At 39.2% G+C, this 15,652-nt stretch overlaps 1 protein-coding gene across 1 annotated transcript in view; it reads right to left on the bottom strand.

Annotated features, from left to right (window-relative positions):
• NCBP3 (nuclear cap binding subunit 3) overlaps positions 1-15,652 on the bottom strand; it is a 32,722-nt gene that overhangs the window by 13,362 nt on the left and 3,708 nt on the right. Inside the window, exons 3-4 of the mRNA XM_019429519.2 lie at positions 15,014-15,119; positions 1,876-2,001 (exon numbers count right to left, since the gene is read on the bottom strand). Of these exons, the coding sequence (XP_019285064.1) occupies positions 1,876-2,001; positions 15,014-15,119 (232 nt within the window). The remainder of the gene's footprint in view (positions 1-1,875; positions 2,002-15,013; positions 15,120-15,652) is intronic.

The raw sequence follows: 15,652 nt of genomic DNA, 5'->3' as shown, positions 1-15,652 counted from the left end.
TCAGCATCAGTAAATGTACAAACCAACTAATGAAAGAAGTACAGAAAGTGGTAGTAAAACCTCCTTGATAAAATCAGCCTAGAGCTGCATTCCCAAATGGGGTTCCACAAAATAACTGTCAAGTATTCGATGAAAATGGGTTCTGTGTATTAAACCTGCCTGGCTCAGCGAGTGTTACGTAGCGTTAGCAGTTCTGATGATGATGATGATGACGATGATGATGACGACAAGATGATAACATCAAAACAAATTTGGATTATCCTTCATACTACTGTCCCCTACAGGGAAGCCATCTGCTGTTCCTTATCACTCAAATGTGCTGAATGACTGTTTCCCACTGTAAAGTATGAGTGATGATGGCATCCACAGAATATACAATGGAGGCATGACAGTCACTTGGCTTTGTAGCAACTACTTTAATCTGCTTCTTTAAGCAAGAGAATTTAGCAAGAAAAAGGTGTTGAAAAGTCTTGTAGAAAAGAAATCTGTTTAATTTTGTTTAAAACAGCATTTCTCAAACTAAAGTTACCCTTACATCTTACTTACATCTCAGTTTGGGAAATGAAAGGCTACAGATTCTTTCTCACTTTTGTTATAAATATGCCATGTGGCCTTGGGTAAACAATTTCCCTTCTCTGTTTTTCAGTTCTGATGTACAACATGAGTTAGCAAAACTGTAAATCTAATAAGGGTCCCTCCAACTCTAATATCCCTTAGCTATAGTTTTAGTGACTTAGATCAGGAGTTAGCAAACTACAACCTGTAGGCCAAATCCAGTCCACCACCCGTTCATTTATTTATTTGTATTAGTACCAGCTTTATATAGGTATAATTAATGTAAAATAAAGTATACATCCCCCATGTTTTTGTAAAAAAAAATTTCTATGGAAAACAGCCAGGCTCGTTCAATAACATATTGTCTATGGCTGCTTTCATGCTACAATAGCAGAGCTGAACCAACACAACAAAACAAAGACTGTATGGCCTACAAAACCTAAAATATTTACTGTCTAGCTCTTTATAAAAAAAGGTGTGTCAACCTTTTATTTAGATGGTTAAATAAGTTAAGCAAACGGAAAAATGGAGAAAACTCTTCAATCATGTTTCTTCTTTCAATGAAAACACTGAATCAACATCTTTAAAAGCTTTTTTTTTTTTTTTTTTTAATGTTTTATTTATTTTGGAGAGAGAGAGAGGGGCACAGAGGATCCGAAGCAGGCTCTGTGCTGATAGCAGTGAGCTCAATGTGGGGTTTGATCCCAAAACTGGGAGATCATGACCTGAGCCAAAGTCAGACACTCAACCAACTGAGCCACCCAGGTGCCCCTGAATCAACATCTTCTAAAGAAAGCAGCTGGGAAACCCAGGCAGCTATCCAGGGTACCACCTAGCAGATCAGCAAGCTGATAGTTAAGTAAAGCCAGACTAGAAGTGAGTTAAGACAAGAAGCTGGCAGAGTGGTTACCACAGGTCCTGCCAGGCTTGGAGTGGGCAAGCAAGTAAAAATTACAGCTAGTTCACAAGTTAGAGCAAGCAGGTGAAGTTCCAAAGCAAGTACGGGTGAGAGGTCTGATACAGTGTCAGAAGGTTCTGGTTCAGTTCTAGCTCAGATACTAAGGCAGAACCAGACATGTGAGTAGCTACATGGGAAGGTGCACTGACAAAAGCTAAAGCCCTGAACACACAGCCCAAGTCTATACAGTTGGATCCACCCTTTTATTGGGAAATTGTGGGAGTTAAGGAGGCCTCGGTCATGTACATATGACTTAGATGCCAGCAAGTAGTCTGAACCATAATCATTCACCATCTGACATGGCAAGAACTCCTAAAATCATAAACAAAAGCATATTCAAAAAAAAACTTGCATGTACTTACAGGAGGTATCATCCAACCATTCAATGTGAGCTGGAGGATATTCTTTAAAATAGGAAAAGATATCCTGGGTACTCATCTCATCTACTCCGCAAATGTAGATTGTCTCCAATCTCACTTTGGGGATTGCTAGAAAAACAAGACACAAAAGAGATGATAGAATTTTCCCACCCACTATTGTACATCCCACAAGTAGTCATTTATGACAGTTCAGATAACATATATTTAGAAAAGAAATATGTTAAAAGAGATGACAATTATTTCAAAAGAAAGGAAATATGACAGAAAGGTAAACTATTTTAATTTTCATCACAAAGCAAGAGCATTAAACAAATGATCTAATTCAGAACAGGCATATTAGGCTGAAAAAGATGAAACAAATGGTGTTGGTAAAATACATGATACCGCTCCCCAGATTAACCTGTAATAATTAAAGCAATACCAAATTCAGCAGGATTACTCCTTGAACTTGACAAGCTGATTCTATAATTTTTAAATGCTTGTCAAAGAGAGATGTGCAATAATAAAGACAATTCCAAAGAGATGTTGCCTCTGAATATAAAGCAAAGTATCAAACTAAAGAAATCTTACAAACAATAATAAAATGACAGCCCAAGATAAACATGGACATGAACAGACATTTCACACAAAAGGAAATATAAGTGGTCAATAAACATATAAAAAGGTTGATCTCACTAATGATCAGGAAAATGCACATTAAAAGAATACACCAGCTTTCATGGCCCATCTATTGTTTGGTGTAGTCACCTTCATTAATTATCTTAGCTAGATCTTCTGGATTATCTGCTGCAGCTTCTACATGCTTGCTGCTTCACTTTGTGCTTTTAGATTACAGAATTGGATGGCTTCTTTCCTTAAACCTCATGACCCAACCGCTGCTGCCTTCGAACTTTTCTTCTGCAGTTTCCTCACCTCTCTCAGCTTCACAGAATAGAAGAGAGTCAGGGCCTTCCTTGCTCTGGATTAGGCCTTGGCTTAAGGGAATAGGCTGGTTTGATCTTCTATGCAGACCACAAAACTCTCTTCATATCAGCAATAAGGCTGTTTCACTTATCATTTGTGTGTTCCCTGGAGTAGTACTTTTAATTTCTTTGAGAACTTTTCCTTTGCATTCACAACTTGGCTGTTTGGCACAAGAGCTCTAGTTTTGGCCTGTCTTGGCTTTGGACATGCCTTCCTCACTAAGCTTAATCACATCTAGCTTTTGATTGAAAGTGAGGGAAGTGGATCCTCCTTTCACTTAGACACTTAGAGGCCATTGTAAGGGTCATTAATTGGCCTAATTTCAATACTGTTGTGTCTCAGGGAATGGGGACTCAAGGACAGGGAGAGAAACAAGAGACCAGCCAGTTGGTGGAGCACTCAGAATACACACAACACTTACCAAAGTTCTCCATCTTATAAGGGAGTGGTTCGTGGCATCCCCAAACAATTACGACAGTAACATCAAGATCACTGATCAGGGATCACCAAAACAAATACAATAATAATGAAAAAGTTTGAAATATTGCAAGAATTATCAAAATGTGACACAGAGATACAAAGTGAGAAACCACTATTGGAAAAATGGCACCAACAGACCTGCTCGACACAGGGTTGCTACAAACCTTTAATTTGTTTAAAAAAAAAAAAAAAAAAAAGAGCAACATCTGCAAAGTGCAATAAAGTGAAGTGCGATGAAACGAGGTATGCCTTGCAATGTGACGACATGAAAAAATTAAAATATAAACACCATCATACACTTTCTAAGGGTATGTATTTGTGAACACAAAGACCTAGAAAAAGGCTGGTATAATTCACACTGATAACAGCTGTTACTGCTGGGGAAGAAGAAAGGCTGACGGCTATAGTCAAGAAGGAACCTAAAGACCTGTATTCTGAAAACTGTAAAACACTAAGGAAAGAAATTCAAGATGGCATAAAGAAATGGAAAGACATTCCATGCTCATGAGTTGGAAGAACAAATACTGCTAAAATGTCTATTAGCCAAAGCAATCTACAAATTTAAAGCAATTCCTATCAAAATAACAACATAATTTTTCACAGAACTAGAACAAACAATCCTAAAATTTGTATGGAACCACAAAAGACCTCAAATACCCAGAGCAATCTTGAAAAGCTAAAAAACAAGAAGTATCACAATTCCAGATTCATTTACATTACAAAGCAGTAGTAATTAAAACAGTATAGTACCAGGCACCTGGGTGGCTCAGGCTCTTGATTTCCACTCAGGTCATGATTTCATGGTCGTGAGATCGAGCCCCACGTTGGGCTCCATGCTCGTTGGGGATTCTCTCTCTCCTTCTCTCTGCCCTTCCCCCGCTAGTGTGTGCACGCTCTCTCTCTCTCTCAAATAAACAAACATTTAAAAAAAAAAAAAAAAAAAGAGGGGTGCCTGCGTGGCTCAGTTGGTTAAACATTCAACTCTTGATTTTAGCTCAGGTCATGATCTCACAGTTCATGAGTCTGAGCTCTGCATCCAGCTCTGCACAGGCAGGGCAGAGCCTGCTTGGGATTCTTTCTCTCTTTCCCTCTCTCTCTGCCCCTCCCCTGCTCATGCGCTCTCTCTTCTCTCTCTCAAAATAAATAAACATTATAAAAAAAAAAAAGAGTACACGTATCATGATGAGATAAAATAAATTAAAAGCCAGAACCCCCTCCCCCCCCCCGCAAAAAGGAATCTCAGCTTTACCAGGATGTTAATTTTTTACTAAATACTTTAAACACTTAATCTTCATAGTTGTGAAATACACAAACATATCAATAAAAATTTTTTAAATACCTGTACATCTACCACCTAACCTTATGCTTAATTTCCTAAAAAGATGAGGCACATAAAACATTACATATAAAATTGGGGCCTGTGTAACTCCTCACCCTTCTCTCCCTCCCATCTTTGAAGTAATTCGTCAAGAATTCAATGTCCATTACTCCCAAGTACGTTTTCATGTCAATTTATTTATTTATTTATTTTTTTGAGAAAGAGAGGATGCAAGGGAGAGTGGCAGCGAGTGGGGGAGAGAATCCCAAGCAGGCTCCATGCTGCCAGCACAGGGCTGGATCTCATGAACCATGAGATCATGACCTGAGCAGAAATCAAAAGTAGGATACTTAATTGACTAAGCCACCAAGACCCCCCCCCCCCCCCATATGTCTGTTTAAAACAAATGAACTTAGGGGCACCTGGGTGGCTCAGTCGGTTAAGCGTCTGACTTCGGCTCAGGTCATGATCTCGCGGTCCGTGAGTTCAAGCCCCACGTCGGGCTCTGTGCTGACAGCTCAGAGCCTGGAGCCTGTTTCAGATTCTGTGTCTCCCTCTCTCTCTGACCCTCCCCCGTTCATGTTCTGTCTCTCTCTGTCTCAAAAGTAAATAAACGTTAAAAAAACAAAACAAAAAAAACAAAAAAAAAACAAATGAACTTAAATACTTAAAAGTAGGTGAACACTTTCAGATTAAAAAATAAAATGTTTAAATACTTGTTGTTCTGTCATTTTGGTCTTGTTTGTTTTTTAAATGTTTACTGATTTTTGAGAAAGAGAGACAGACAGAACATAAGCATGGAAGGGGTAGAGAGAGGAGACACAGAATCCGAAGCAGGCTCCAGGCTCTGAGCTGTCAGCATAGTGTCCGACGTGGGGCTCAAACTCACGAACCATGAGATCACGACCTGAGAGGAAGTCAGGCACTTAACCGACTGAGCCACCCAGGCGCTCCTATTGTTCTGTCCATTTGAAGAGTACAAGCCAGGTTTAACTAGAAATCATGTAGATATGGCCAAACTAAATCAGGTGAGTGCTTTCCTGCCAGCCAGATTCAGGAAGACAGAGATATCAAGACTTATAAACTCTGGCAAGTCCTTATTAGTGACCAGCAGTTCAATAGTAAACAGAGGCGCCAGGATTACCTTGATTCCAAAACCAAAGACCCCACAAAAAGGAGAATTACAGACCAATCTCCCTGATGAACATGGATGCAAAAATTCTCAACAAGATACCAGCAAACCAAATCCAACAATACATTAAAAGAATTATTCACCATGATCAAGTGGAATTTATTCCTGGGCTGCAGGGCTGGTTCAACATCCGCAAATCAATCAATGTGATATATCACATTAATAAAAGAAAGGGTAAGAACCACATGATCCTCTCAGTAGATGACAGAAAAAGCATTTGACAAAATACAGCATCCTTTCTTGATAAAAACCCTCAATAATGTAGGAACAGAAGGAACATACCTCAGGATCATAAACGTCATATACGAAAGATCCACAGCTAATATCCTCAATGGGGAAAAACTGAGAGCTTTCTCCCTAAGGTCAGGAACATGACAGGGATGTCTACACTCTCACCACTGTTGTTCAATGCTGTGTTAAGTCCTAGCCTCCGCAATCAGACAACAAAAAGAAATAAAAGGTATCCAAATCGCCAAGGAAGAAGTCAAACTTTCACTCTTCACAGACCACATGATAGTCTATGAGGAATACCTAAAAGACTACACCAAAAAACTGCTAAAACTGATATATGAATTCGCCAGAGTTGCAGGATATAAAATCAATGTACAGAAATCATTTCATTTCTATACACCAATAATGAAGTAGCAGAAGGAGAAATCAAGGAATCAATCCCATTTATAACTGCATCAAAAACCATAAAATACCTAGGAATAAATTTTAGCAAAGAGGCCAAAGATCTGTATGCTGAAAACTACAGAAAGTTTATGAAAGAAATTGAAGAAGATACAAAGAAATGGAAAAACGTTCCATGCTCATGGATTGGAAAAACAAATATTGACTTTTTTTTTAAGTTTACTTATTTTGAGAGAGAGAAAATGCATGAGCAGGGGAGGGGCAGAGAGAGAGAGAGAGAGAGAGAGAGAGAGACAGAATCCGGAGCAGGTTCCGTACTGTCAGCACAGAGTCCGATGCAGGGCTCTAACTCACAAAACACGAGATCATGACCTGAGCTGAAGTCAGACGCTTACCTGACTAAGCCACCCAGGCACCCCAGAACAAATACTGTTCAGTGTTGATACGACTTAAAGCAATCTATACATTCAATGTCAATCCCTATCAAAATAACACCAGCATTCTTCACAGAGCTAAACAACTCTAAAATGTGTATGAATCCAGAAAAGACCCTGAACAGCCAAAGCAATCCTGAAAAAGAAAACCAAAGCTGGAGGCATTACAATTCCAGACTTCAAGCTGCATTACAAAGCTGTAATCATCAAAACAGTACTGGCACAAAAACAGACCTACAGATCAATGGAACAGAATAGAGGACCCAGAAATGGACCCACAAATATATGGCCAACTAATCTTTGACAAAGCAGGAAAGAATATCCAATGGAAAAACGACAGTCTCTTTAACAAATGGTGTTGGGAAAACTGGACAGCAACATGCAGAAGAATGGAACAAGTCCACTTTCTTACACCATACACAAAAATAAATTCAAAATGGATGAAAGACCTAAACATAAGACAGAAAACCATCAAAATCCTACAGAAGAAAACAGGCAGCAACCTCTTTGACCTTGGCCAGAGCAACTTCTTACTAAACAAGTCTCCAGAGACAAGGAAAATAAAAACAAAAATGAACTATTGGGACCTCATCAAGATAAAAAGCTTCTGCACAGCAAAGGAAACAAACCCCAAACTAAAAGGCAACTGACAGGATGGGAGAAGATATTTGCAAATGATATATCAAATAAAGGGTTATATCCAAAATCTGTAAAGAACTTATCAAACTCAACATCCAAAACACAAATAATCCAGTGAAGAAATGGGCAACAGACATGAAAAAACACTTTTACAAGGAAGACATCCACATGACTAACAGACATGAAAAGATGCTCAACATCACTCACCATCAGGGAAATACAAATCAAAACCACAACGAGATACCACTTCACACCTGTCAGAATGGCTAAAATGAACAACTTGGAAAACAACAGATGTTGCCGAGGATGCAGAGATAGGGGAACACTTTTGCACTGCTGGTGGGAATGCAAACTGGTGCAGCCACTCTGGAAAACAGTATGGAGGTTCCTCAAAAAGTTAAAAATGCCCTATGACCCAGAATTGCACTACTAGATATTTATCCAAAGGATACAAAAATGCTGATTTTAAGGGGCACATGCACCCCAGTGTTTATAGTGGCTCTAGCAACAATAGCCAAATTATGGAAAAAGCCCAAATGTCCATTGACTGATGAATGGAGTAAGAAGATGTGGTATATATACACAATGGAATACTATTCAGTGACCAAAAAGAATGAAATCTTGCCATTTGCAATATGGATGGAACTAGAATGTATTAGGATAAGAGAAATAAGTCATTCAGAGAAAGATAAATACCTTATGATTTCACTCCTATGTGGAATTTAAGAAACAAAACAGATGAACATAGGGAAAGGGAAAAAAATATGATAAAGACAGAGAGGGAGACAAATCATAAGAGACTCAATACAGAGAACAAATACGGTTGCTGGAGGGGTGTTGTGTAGGGGGATGGGCTAAATGGATGATGGGTATTAAGGAGGGCACTTGTTGGGATGAGCACTGGTTTTATATGTAAGTGATGAATCACTAAATTCTACTTCTGAAACCATTATTACACTATATGTTAACTTTGATTTAAATAAAACTTTTTTTAATTAAAAAAATTAGTGAACAGCAGCCAAATGCAAATGAGATGGATGTGCACATTGGACAGGAGCTTTCTCAGTTCTTTAAGCTAAATCATGACTTTGAAGAAACAATCCTGAGAAACACAGACATGGTTCTGAAGAAGGTAATGAACAACCAGGAGATCTCCTGGTGATGACAGAGGGAAAAGCATTAAGATCAGGGAGAAAATACCTTGTAGGAGACTTGTTGATCTGGTAATAAGGATTTAATCACAAATGAGACAATCAGAAAAAATAAAGACCAAAAAAATGACAAAAATAAACATCAAGAGTATCACAGCACTGTTCTATCAAAACCTTAACATTAAAAAAAAAAAAAAACAACCCTACATGTGAGGAGAAAATAGCTTAAAAATGAAAGGAAAAGAACATAAAGAACAAAGCTTCTAGCCTCAGATGTTTGTATTTTAAAAAAATTTTTTAACACTTTTTATTTATTATTTTTGAGAGACAAAGAGAGACAGAGCATGAGTGGGGAGGGGCAGAGAGAGAGGGAGACACAGTATCTGAGGCAGGCTCCAGTATCTGAAGCACGCTCCAGGCTCTGAGCCGTCCGCACAGATGCTACATGGGGCTCAAACCCACCAACTGTGAGATCATGACCTCAGCCAAAGTTGGACACTTAACCGAATGAACCCCCCAGGCACCCCCAGATATTTTAAAATAGAGAGAATGATATACAAATCTAGAAATGGACAGTGGACAATCTTGCTCAAAAGAAGCAGGTAAAGATGCAAAAAAAAAAAAAAAGATGCAAAGTCGTATCATTGCAGAGAAAAACTACTCTTAGTCATCTGGAGGATAAGAAAGGTTCATTCTCAAAAGAGAACCAAACTGACTGACAGTGGGAAGACCCACTGGAAATGGAAACCTTAAGCTCAAGAGTTGACGGAAGACTGCCAAAGGAGAATGCTCAATACTCCCTCACCTTGCTGACAAGGTCACTGCTTAAAATAAAACAACAAAAAGGCGCCTAGATTTATGCCCAACCTATGAGAAAGGGCTAACTGCTGAAGTGGCAGTGAACAGATGCACTGGGGAATGAGGACTGGACACGTTGAGTGCTAACTATAAGCAAGGTGGCGAGGGGCATCACCTTGGATTTTCTAACAGGAAATAAGACAATGAATGACAGACAGTAGGACACAAAACTCAAGGAAAATCCAGAGAAAAAGTATCCAATTCTAAGACCTCAGATAAAAATGATTAAAAACTCTGGAAGACACTAAATACAGTAACTTGGGAGTATGAGAGAGGCAATCTCCAAAAAACAAAAGGCAGTGGAGCTTAGGTGAGCACAAGTTGCCAAACAACAAACATGGAAAACAGATAAAGAGTAAATTACTAATGATTAATGTAAGAGAATGAACATCAAAAATATAAAAATCTAGAAGACTAACATCAGGCATGGAAAATGTCGATGATCAGCTATCAAGCAAAAAGGAAAAAATCAATATGACTACAAAGGGAATAACAAAAATAAAGTCCCTACCCAGAAAGGATTAGAAGAAAATACACAAAATGTCAAAAATGACTGAGTTTAGGTGGTAGACTGTGGGCAACCTCTTTTCTTACTCTACTTGGCTAATTTTCTTTGGTGAATATAAATTGTATAAAATCTAATGAAGGAAAGGTTAAAGTCCAGAGTAAACGGGCTTATCAAAAATGCTAATGGCTTTGTTTTTAAGTGTTTGGAGCAACACTGCTTTGGGAAGAGAAGCAAGAAAAAGGACAGAACTGTTGCTCTTTTGTGCTATTCTAATAACTGACAGTAGAGCAGCTATTATTACATAAGAACTAAAACCCAAGAGGGCACCTGCGTGGCTCAGTCAGTTGACAGCTCAGAGCCTGGAGCCTGATTCAGATTCTGTGTCTCCCTGGCTCCCTGCCCCTCCCCCACTCACACTGTCTCTCTCAGTCTCTCAAAAATAAATACACATTAAAAAAAATTAAAAAAAACAAAAACAAAAACCTAAAACCTAAAACCCAAGATAGATGACAACAGCGAGAATCAGTTTTAATAGACTTAAATCTTCTAGTCCAAAATTACACCTGGTTGCACTGGACTCATACTCAGCTATGAGTTCACACTTAAACAATAATCTCTAAATCAGGTAAGCTCTAGAAAATTGCAGGGGAGTAAAGTTCCTTAAAGTCTTGAGAGGGACTAATCCTGTGCTGATTTTATAAGAGGAAAAGAGAATTTCCAAACCACAGATTAAAAAGATCAATGTTGGGGTGCCTGGGTGGTTCAGTCGTTAAGTGTCCAACTCTCGATTTCAGCTCAGGTCATGATCTCACAGTTCAATTCGTGAGATTGAGCCCTGCATCAGGCTCTGCACTGACAGCACAGAGCCTGCTTGGGATTCTCTCTCTCCTGCTCTCTCTGCCTCTTCCCAGCTTGCATGCACATGCTCTTTCTCTCTCTCTCAAAATATAAATAAACTAAAAAAAAAAAAAAAAAAAAAAGGAAAGAAAGAGGAAAAGATGATCAATGTCATTCTCTGAAATTAAAAACAAAAACCAAAAAACTTCTCAGAATCTATGATCTTTTAAGAAACTAAGTCTTTCCCATAAGAAATGACAAGAGCTTACACTAATCTCTTTCTTTTTTAATAGGGTCACCAGACCAAGAAATTCAAAGAATACCACAGACGGTGTTCTACCTCAAGTTTATTTATTAAAGCATATAATCTAGTTTCTCATGACAACAAAATTAAATGTGGACCTGAAAACAGAATAAGACTAATAATTCATGGATTTTAAGATTTACCAACAAGATAAGGATGCAGAAGCCATGCATACCGAAGTGAGGAGTATAGCTAAAATGTTTAAAGGCAGAGTTAAGATAAAATCAACTCAACAGGCTGAAATAGTCTTGAAACCAACAGGATGTAAACTGATAGGGACAAATAAAAAGGTAACTTCTTTAAAGTGCCTCAAGTACAAGATGAGAAAGATTGTTTTGACGGGTGCAGTTCGTAGGAAAAAGCCCCGGATAGTTAGGTTGACTAGAAGAGTAATACAATACTATGAAATAGCTAGAACAGAGACTAGAGTAACAGTCCTGCCATACTCTCCATCTGGAATCTACACCTCACCTTATGTAGGGCATTTTGAGACTGGAAAGAATCTAGAGGACGAAGACCAGAAAGTCATGACACATAAAGAAAGTGGGCATAGGCTGCCCATCCCTTCACCAGAAGGTTCACTGTGTGAATAAGGAAAGGACTTAATGTTGTTCTAAGAGGTACACAGTAACCAACAGAAATTACTAGAAAGCACTTTCTGCTCAACATGAGGAAATATTCAAACACAAGACCGACCACTTCATAAATAGTTCTTGTGCCATCACTAGGAAATGTTCAGGCAGAGCCAAATGACCATTGGAAACTTTGCCAAAAGGCCTGCAGCACTGGGCAGGAGGTTGGTCTAGATAACCTCTAAGGTCCTCCTTCCAACCACAAGAGCTTTGAACTTGGGAATAAGGAGACTGAAGCTGCTTACGCTGAATCACTCAAGAATAGCAAGAATTCTTACTGAAGAATGGTCTAGTACAGCATATCCCAAACTATGTTCTTGAATGCTGGCAGAGGGATTAGGAACACAGGCCTCAGTTAGACTGGCCTTCAAATCCCAGCCTTGCTGCTTACCTAGCTGTGGGACCCTGGGCAAGCTTCTCAACCTCTCAGCACCTTAGTTTCCTCATCAGTAAAACAAACGATGAATATTCTTCCCTCACAGCATTGTTCAAAGGGTAAACTGACTACCTAACAGAATGACCAGCACATAATAAGCATTTATCAAGTGATATCTTTTATTACTGTTGGTATTAAGAAGAAATAACTTGACACCTGGTATAGCTCCAGGAGTTAAGATGCTTATTACGATGTGCCCATTCTCCCAAGAGGCTAGGCCACTTAGATGACTACCTGGAATATGGAGAACACCAGATAATGATAACAACACATTTATTGGGCACTTAACTATATGTCAGTCATACCACTCTAAGAACTGTAACATTTTAATAAAGCTTCTCAATAACCCTGTAAGAAGTACTGTTATATGCCTTTCCAGAAGACGAAACGGAGGGTTAGAGGCTAAATAACTTGCCCAAGGTCACGCTTCAGAAAGTAACAGGTCAGGCTTCAGAACCCATGCTCTTAACCATGACTATAACAGCTCTCAATCCTGACTGTACATGTTTAGAATTACCTGCAGAGACACAAAAGAAAGAATGATCTCTGGGACCTTTATAACCCCCCCTCCCATTCTGACTTCAATTCATCTGGGATAGGCAGCAGGGTTCTCCAGAGTTCAGCAACACTATCCTAGGGCATGCCACCTCCTAGAGGAAAAACAAGTTGTAATGAACAACTTGCTCCGGCTGACATCCCAAGCAGATCGACTGCTTTTTAGAAATATCTTTAGAACCATGAGATCAGGACTGCTTTTCCAAAAACAAACAAACAAACAAGACAAACAAAAAACAAAAACCACCCACGGGGCACCTGGGTGGCTTAGTCAGTTAAGTGTCCGACTTCAGCTCAGGTCATGATTTCACGTTCATGGTTCGAGCCCCACATCAGGCTCCGTGCTGACAGCTCAGAGCCTGGAGCCTGCTTCAGATTCTGTGTCTCCCTCTCTCTCTGCTCCTCCCCCACTCATGTTCTGTCCCTCTCTCTCTTTCTCTCTCTCTTTGTCTCAAAAATAAACATTAAAAAAATTTAAAAAAAAAAAAAAAAAAAAAACTACCTACAACTTTTTATTTATTTATTTAAAACTTAACCCTGAAAGTGATCCTTTTCAGGTAGGTGTCATTTTCCTACTTTATAGACAAGGAGACAGACATAAAAAGATTCAGTAACTTGACCACATTCACAAGGAAATGAATACTGAATTCTAGGAGGGCTTAGGACCCTAAAGAGCTCCAACAGAGTTGGGAGAGAAATTTGAGTGGATGATTAGGGCTGCTTTACGGAGGAAGTGACATCTGAGCTGGACAAAGCATGGCATAAGAAAGGGTTAATCAGCAGAGTGAAAAGCATGAATAAGAGACAAGATATCACAAGAAATGTTCACAGGACTATAAGTAAACAGGTGGTGAAACTATGGTGCTTAAAGGTGGAATTGTGAGAGCAGCCGCAGAGCTCTACTTCAGCCCAGACTGTACATGCACATGAATTCCAGGCTGCACAGCTGTCCTTGGCCTTCAAAGGAGTTTTCCTAAAACAGAAATCCACTCAAGCGGATGCCTGGAAACCCAGTCGACAAGGGAAGCAAGGTCATATTTCCAACTTGAACTCATGATGCAGAAAAAGCGTAAAGCAGTATCCAAAGTTGAGCTCTGCATCCAAGCTACGGTGTCCACTGGGATGGACTCAGGAGGTTTGAGTTTATGGCATCATACATATTATAAGGCAAAAGAGCAGAGTAATTAAGAGCAAGGCTTTAGAGTCAGAGAAACCTGGATTCATACCCTGATTCCACTTATCACTAGCTGCGTAAGCCTGGGAATTTATTAAATTTCTTTGAGCCTGTTACCTTCTTTGTAAAATAGGGATAAAAATATATTCCTTAGAAGGTTGTTGTGAGAAACAAATAAGAAAGGAGTATGTAATATGCTAATTAACATAGTGCCTGGTAAGAGAGCAAGCTCCCAAAAAATAGTAGCTATTCTTTCATTCATTCAACATGCTTTTATTAACCAAATAAACCTAGAGAAACTCTCAGCCAAGTGGTGAACTTTAAAATGCATCCAGAGGGATGTCTATTAAGCCCTTCACAAATACCCAAATTTGCAAATACAAGAGAGGGAAACTTTCTGCATTGAGTGGAATAATACAGGTTGCGAACTAAAAAAGTAGTACTTTTTCCTGTTATTCATAAATTGCTTTGGAAGACTGGGGCAGATTACTATATATAATTCATGGTGAGTTTTAGGAAGCAAAATATTTACCCTAACAAAACATAAAAATAGAATTACAAGCCTGTATCAACAGATGTATTAATGGCTTTCCCTACCAATCCCAGTATCCCTCTGACTCCCCTAAAAAAAAAGTGGCACTGTGATACACTTCCACTACATTTACAGGCAAGGAGAAGTTAACACTTCTAGGATAAAAGCAGAAAATCAGTAAGAGTCTGTAGAAGTGTAGGTTCTAATCTCAGCTCTGCCATTAACTGGGTGACCTTCACTGGGCTTTCTCAAACAAGATCATCTTTTTTTTCCAGCTATAACATCTGAGACATAGCTAACAGCAACTCAACTTTAAACAGGTCACTTCAGACACGGAGCTTTCACAAGTCCCTTCCTTTGGGAGTGTTTGGATGAGGACTGGGCATGCAAGGCAAGGCCAGAAGCACAAGGCCATGACAGGGAAAGGTCATTCTCTGGGGAAATGCAGAAAAATGCCCCCCAAACACCGTGTACCTTTCTTCATCATGTCTCGGTCCAAGGCTACATTTCTTTGGGCAAGATTTACTTCTGATCGAAAATGGAAGCGCTTGGCTCGCTGTTCTTTCTTTTCAATTGCTTCCTACAAGGTACAGAAAAGGCCAAAAAAGTGACACGTGGAGAAGGAAAGTTAAATCACAAATGCAACATAACGATTCAGTGACAACCCTGAAGTAAATCAGAAGAAATAAGCAACATCATGCCTTTAATAATTTTTGCAGAGAACTGGTTATTGACAATGACTGGGAGAGTGTACGCTACCACTGCTATAATTTGCAATCACCTCCATGATTCAGTGCCTATCACTATGTCTGGGGCATAGTAGGAATTCAGTGAATATTTGACTCAATGAGTAATGAATGTTTTAGTTCTCTGACATTTTATTTATTATTTGGAATCATGCAAACAAATTACAACTGAACAATCTCCCTCCAATCTTCCAGGTGCAGAAACTGAGGTATAAAAAAGTCAAAAGGTTTGTTGGAGATACTTTGGCTAGTGGGGGGAATAGATCTGATGTTGGTTCTATTTCTAGAGGCCCCACAACCACCACCCCCATTTCACATCATCTGTGAGCATGGTAATCACACCTATCACATTATGTCTGCCTGAGCA

The sequence above is a fragment of the Panthera pardus genome, unplaced genomic scaffold (genome assembly GCF_024362965.1).
Source record: "Panthera pardus isolate Hobbes unplaced genomic scaffold, ASM2436296v1 HiC_scaffold_3, whole genome shotgun sequence".
NCBI lineage: Eukaryota > Metazoa > Chordata > Mammalia > Carnivora > Felidae > Panthera > Panthera pardus.
Note: the sequence above shows the minus strand (reverse complement) of the source record. Positions and strands in the feature narration are given on the sequence as shown.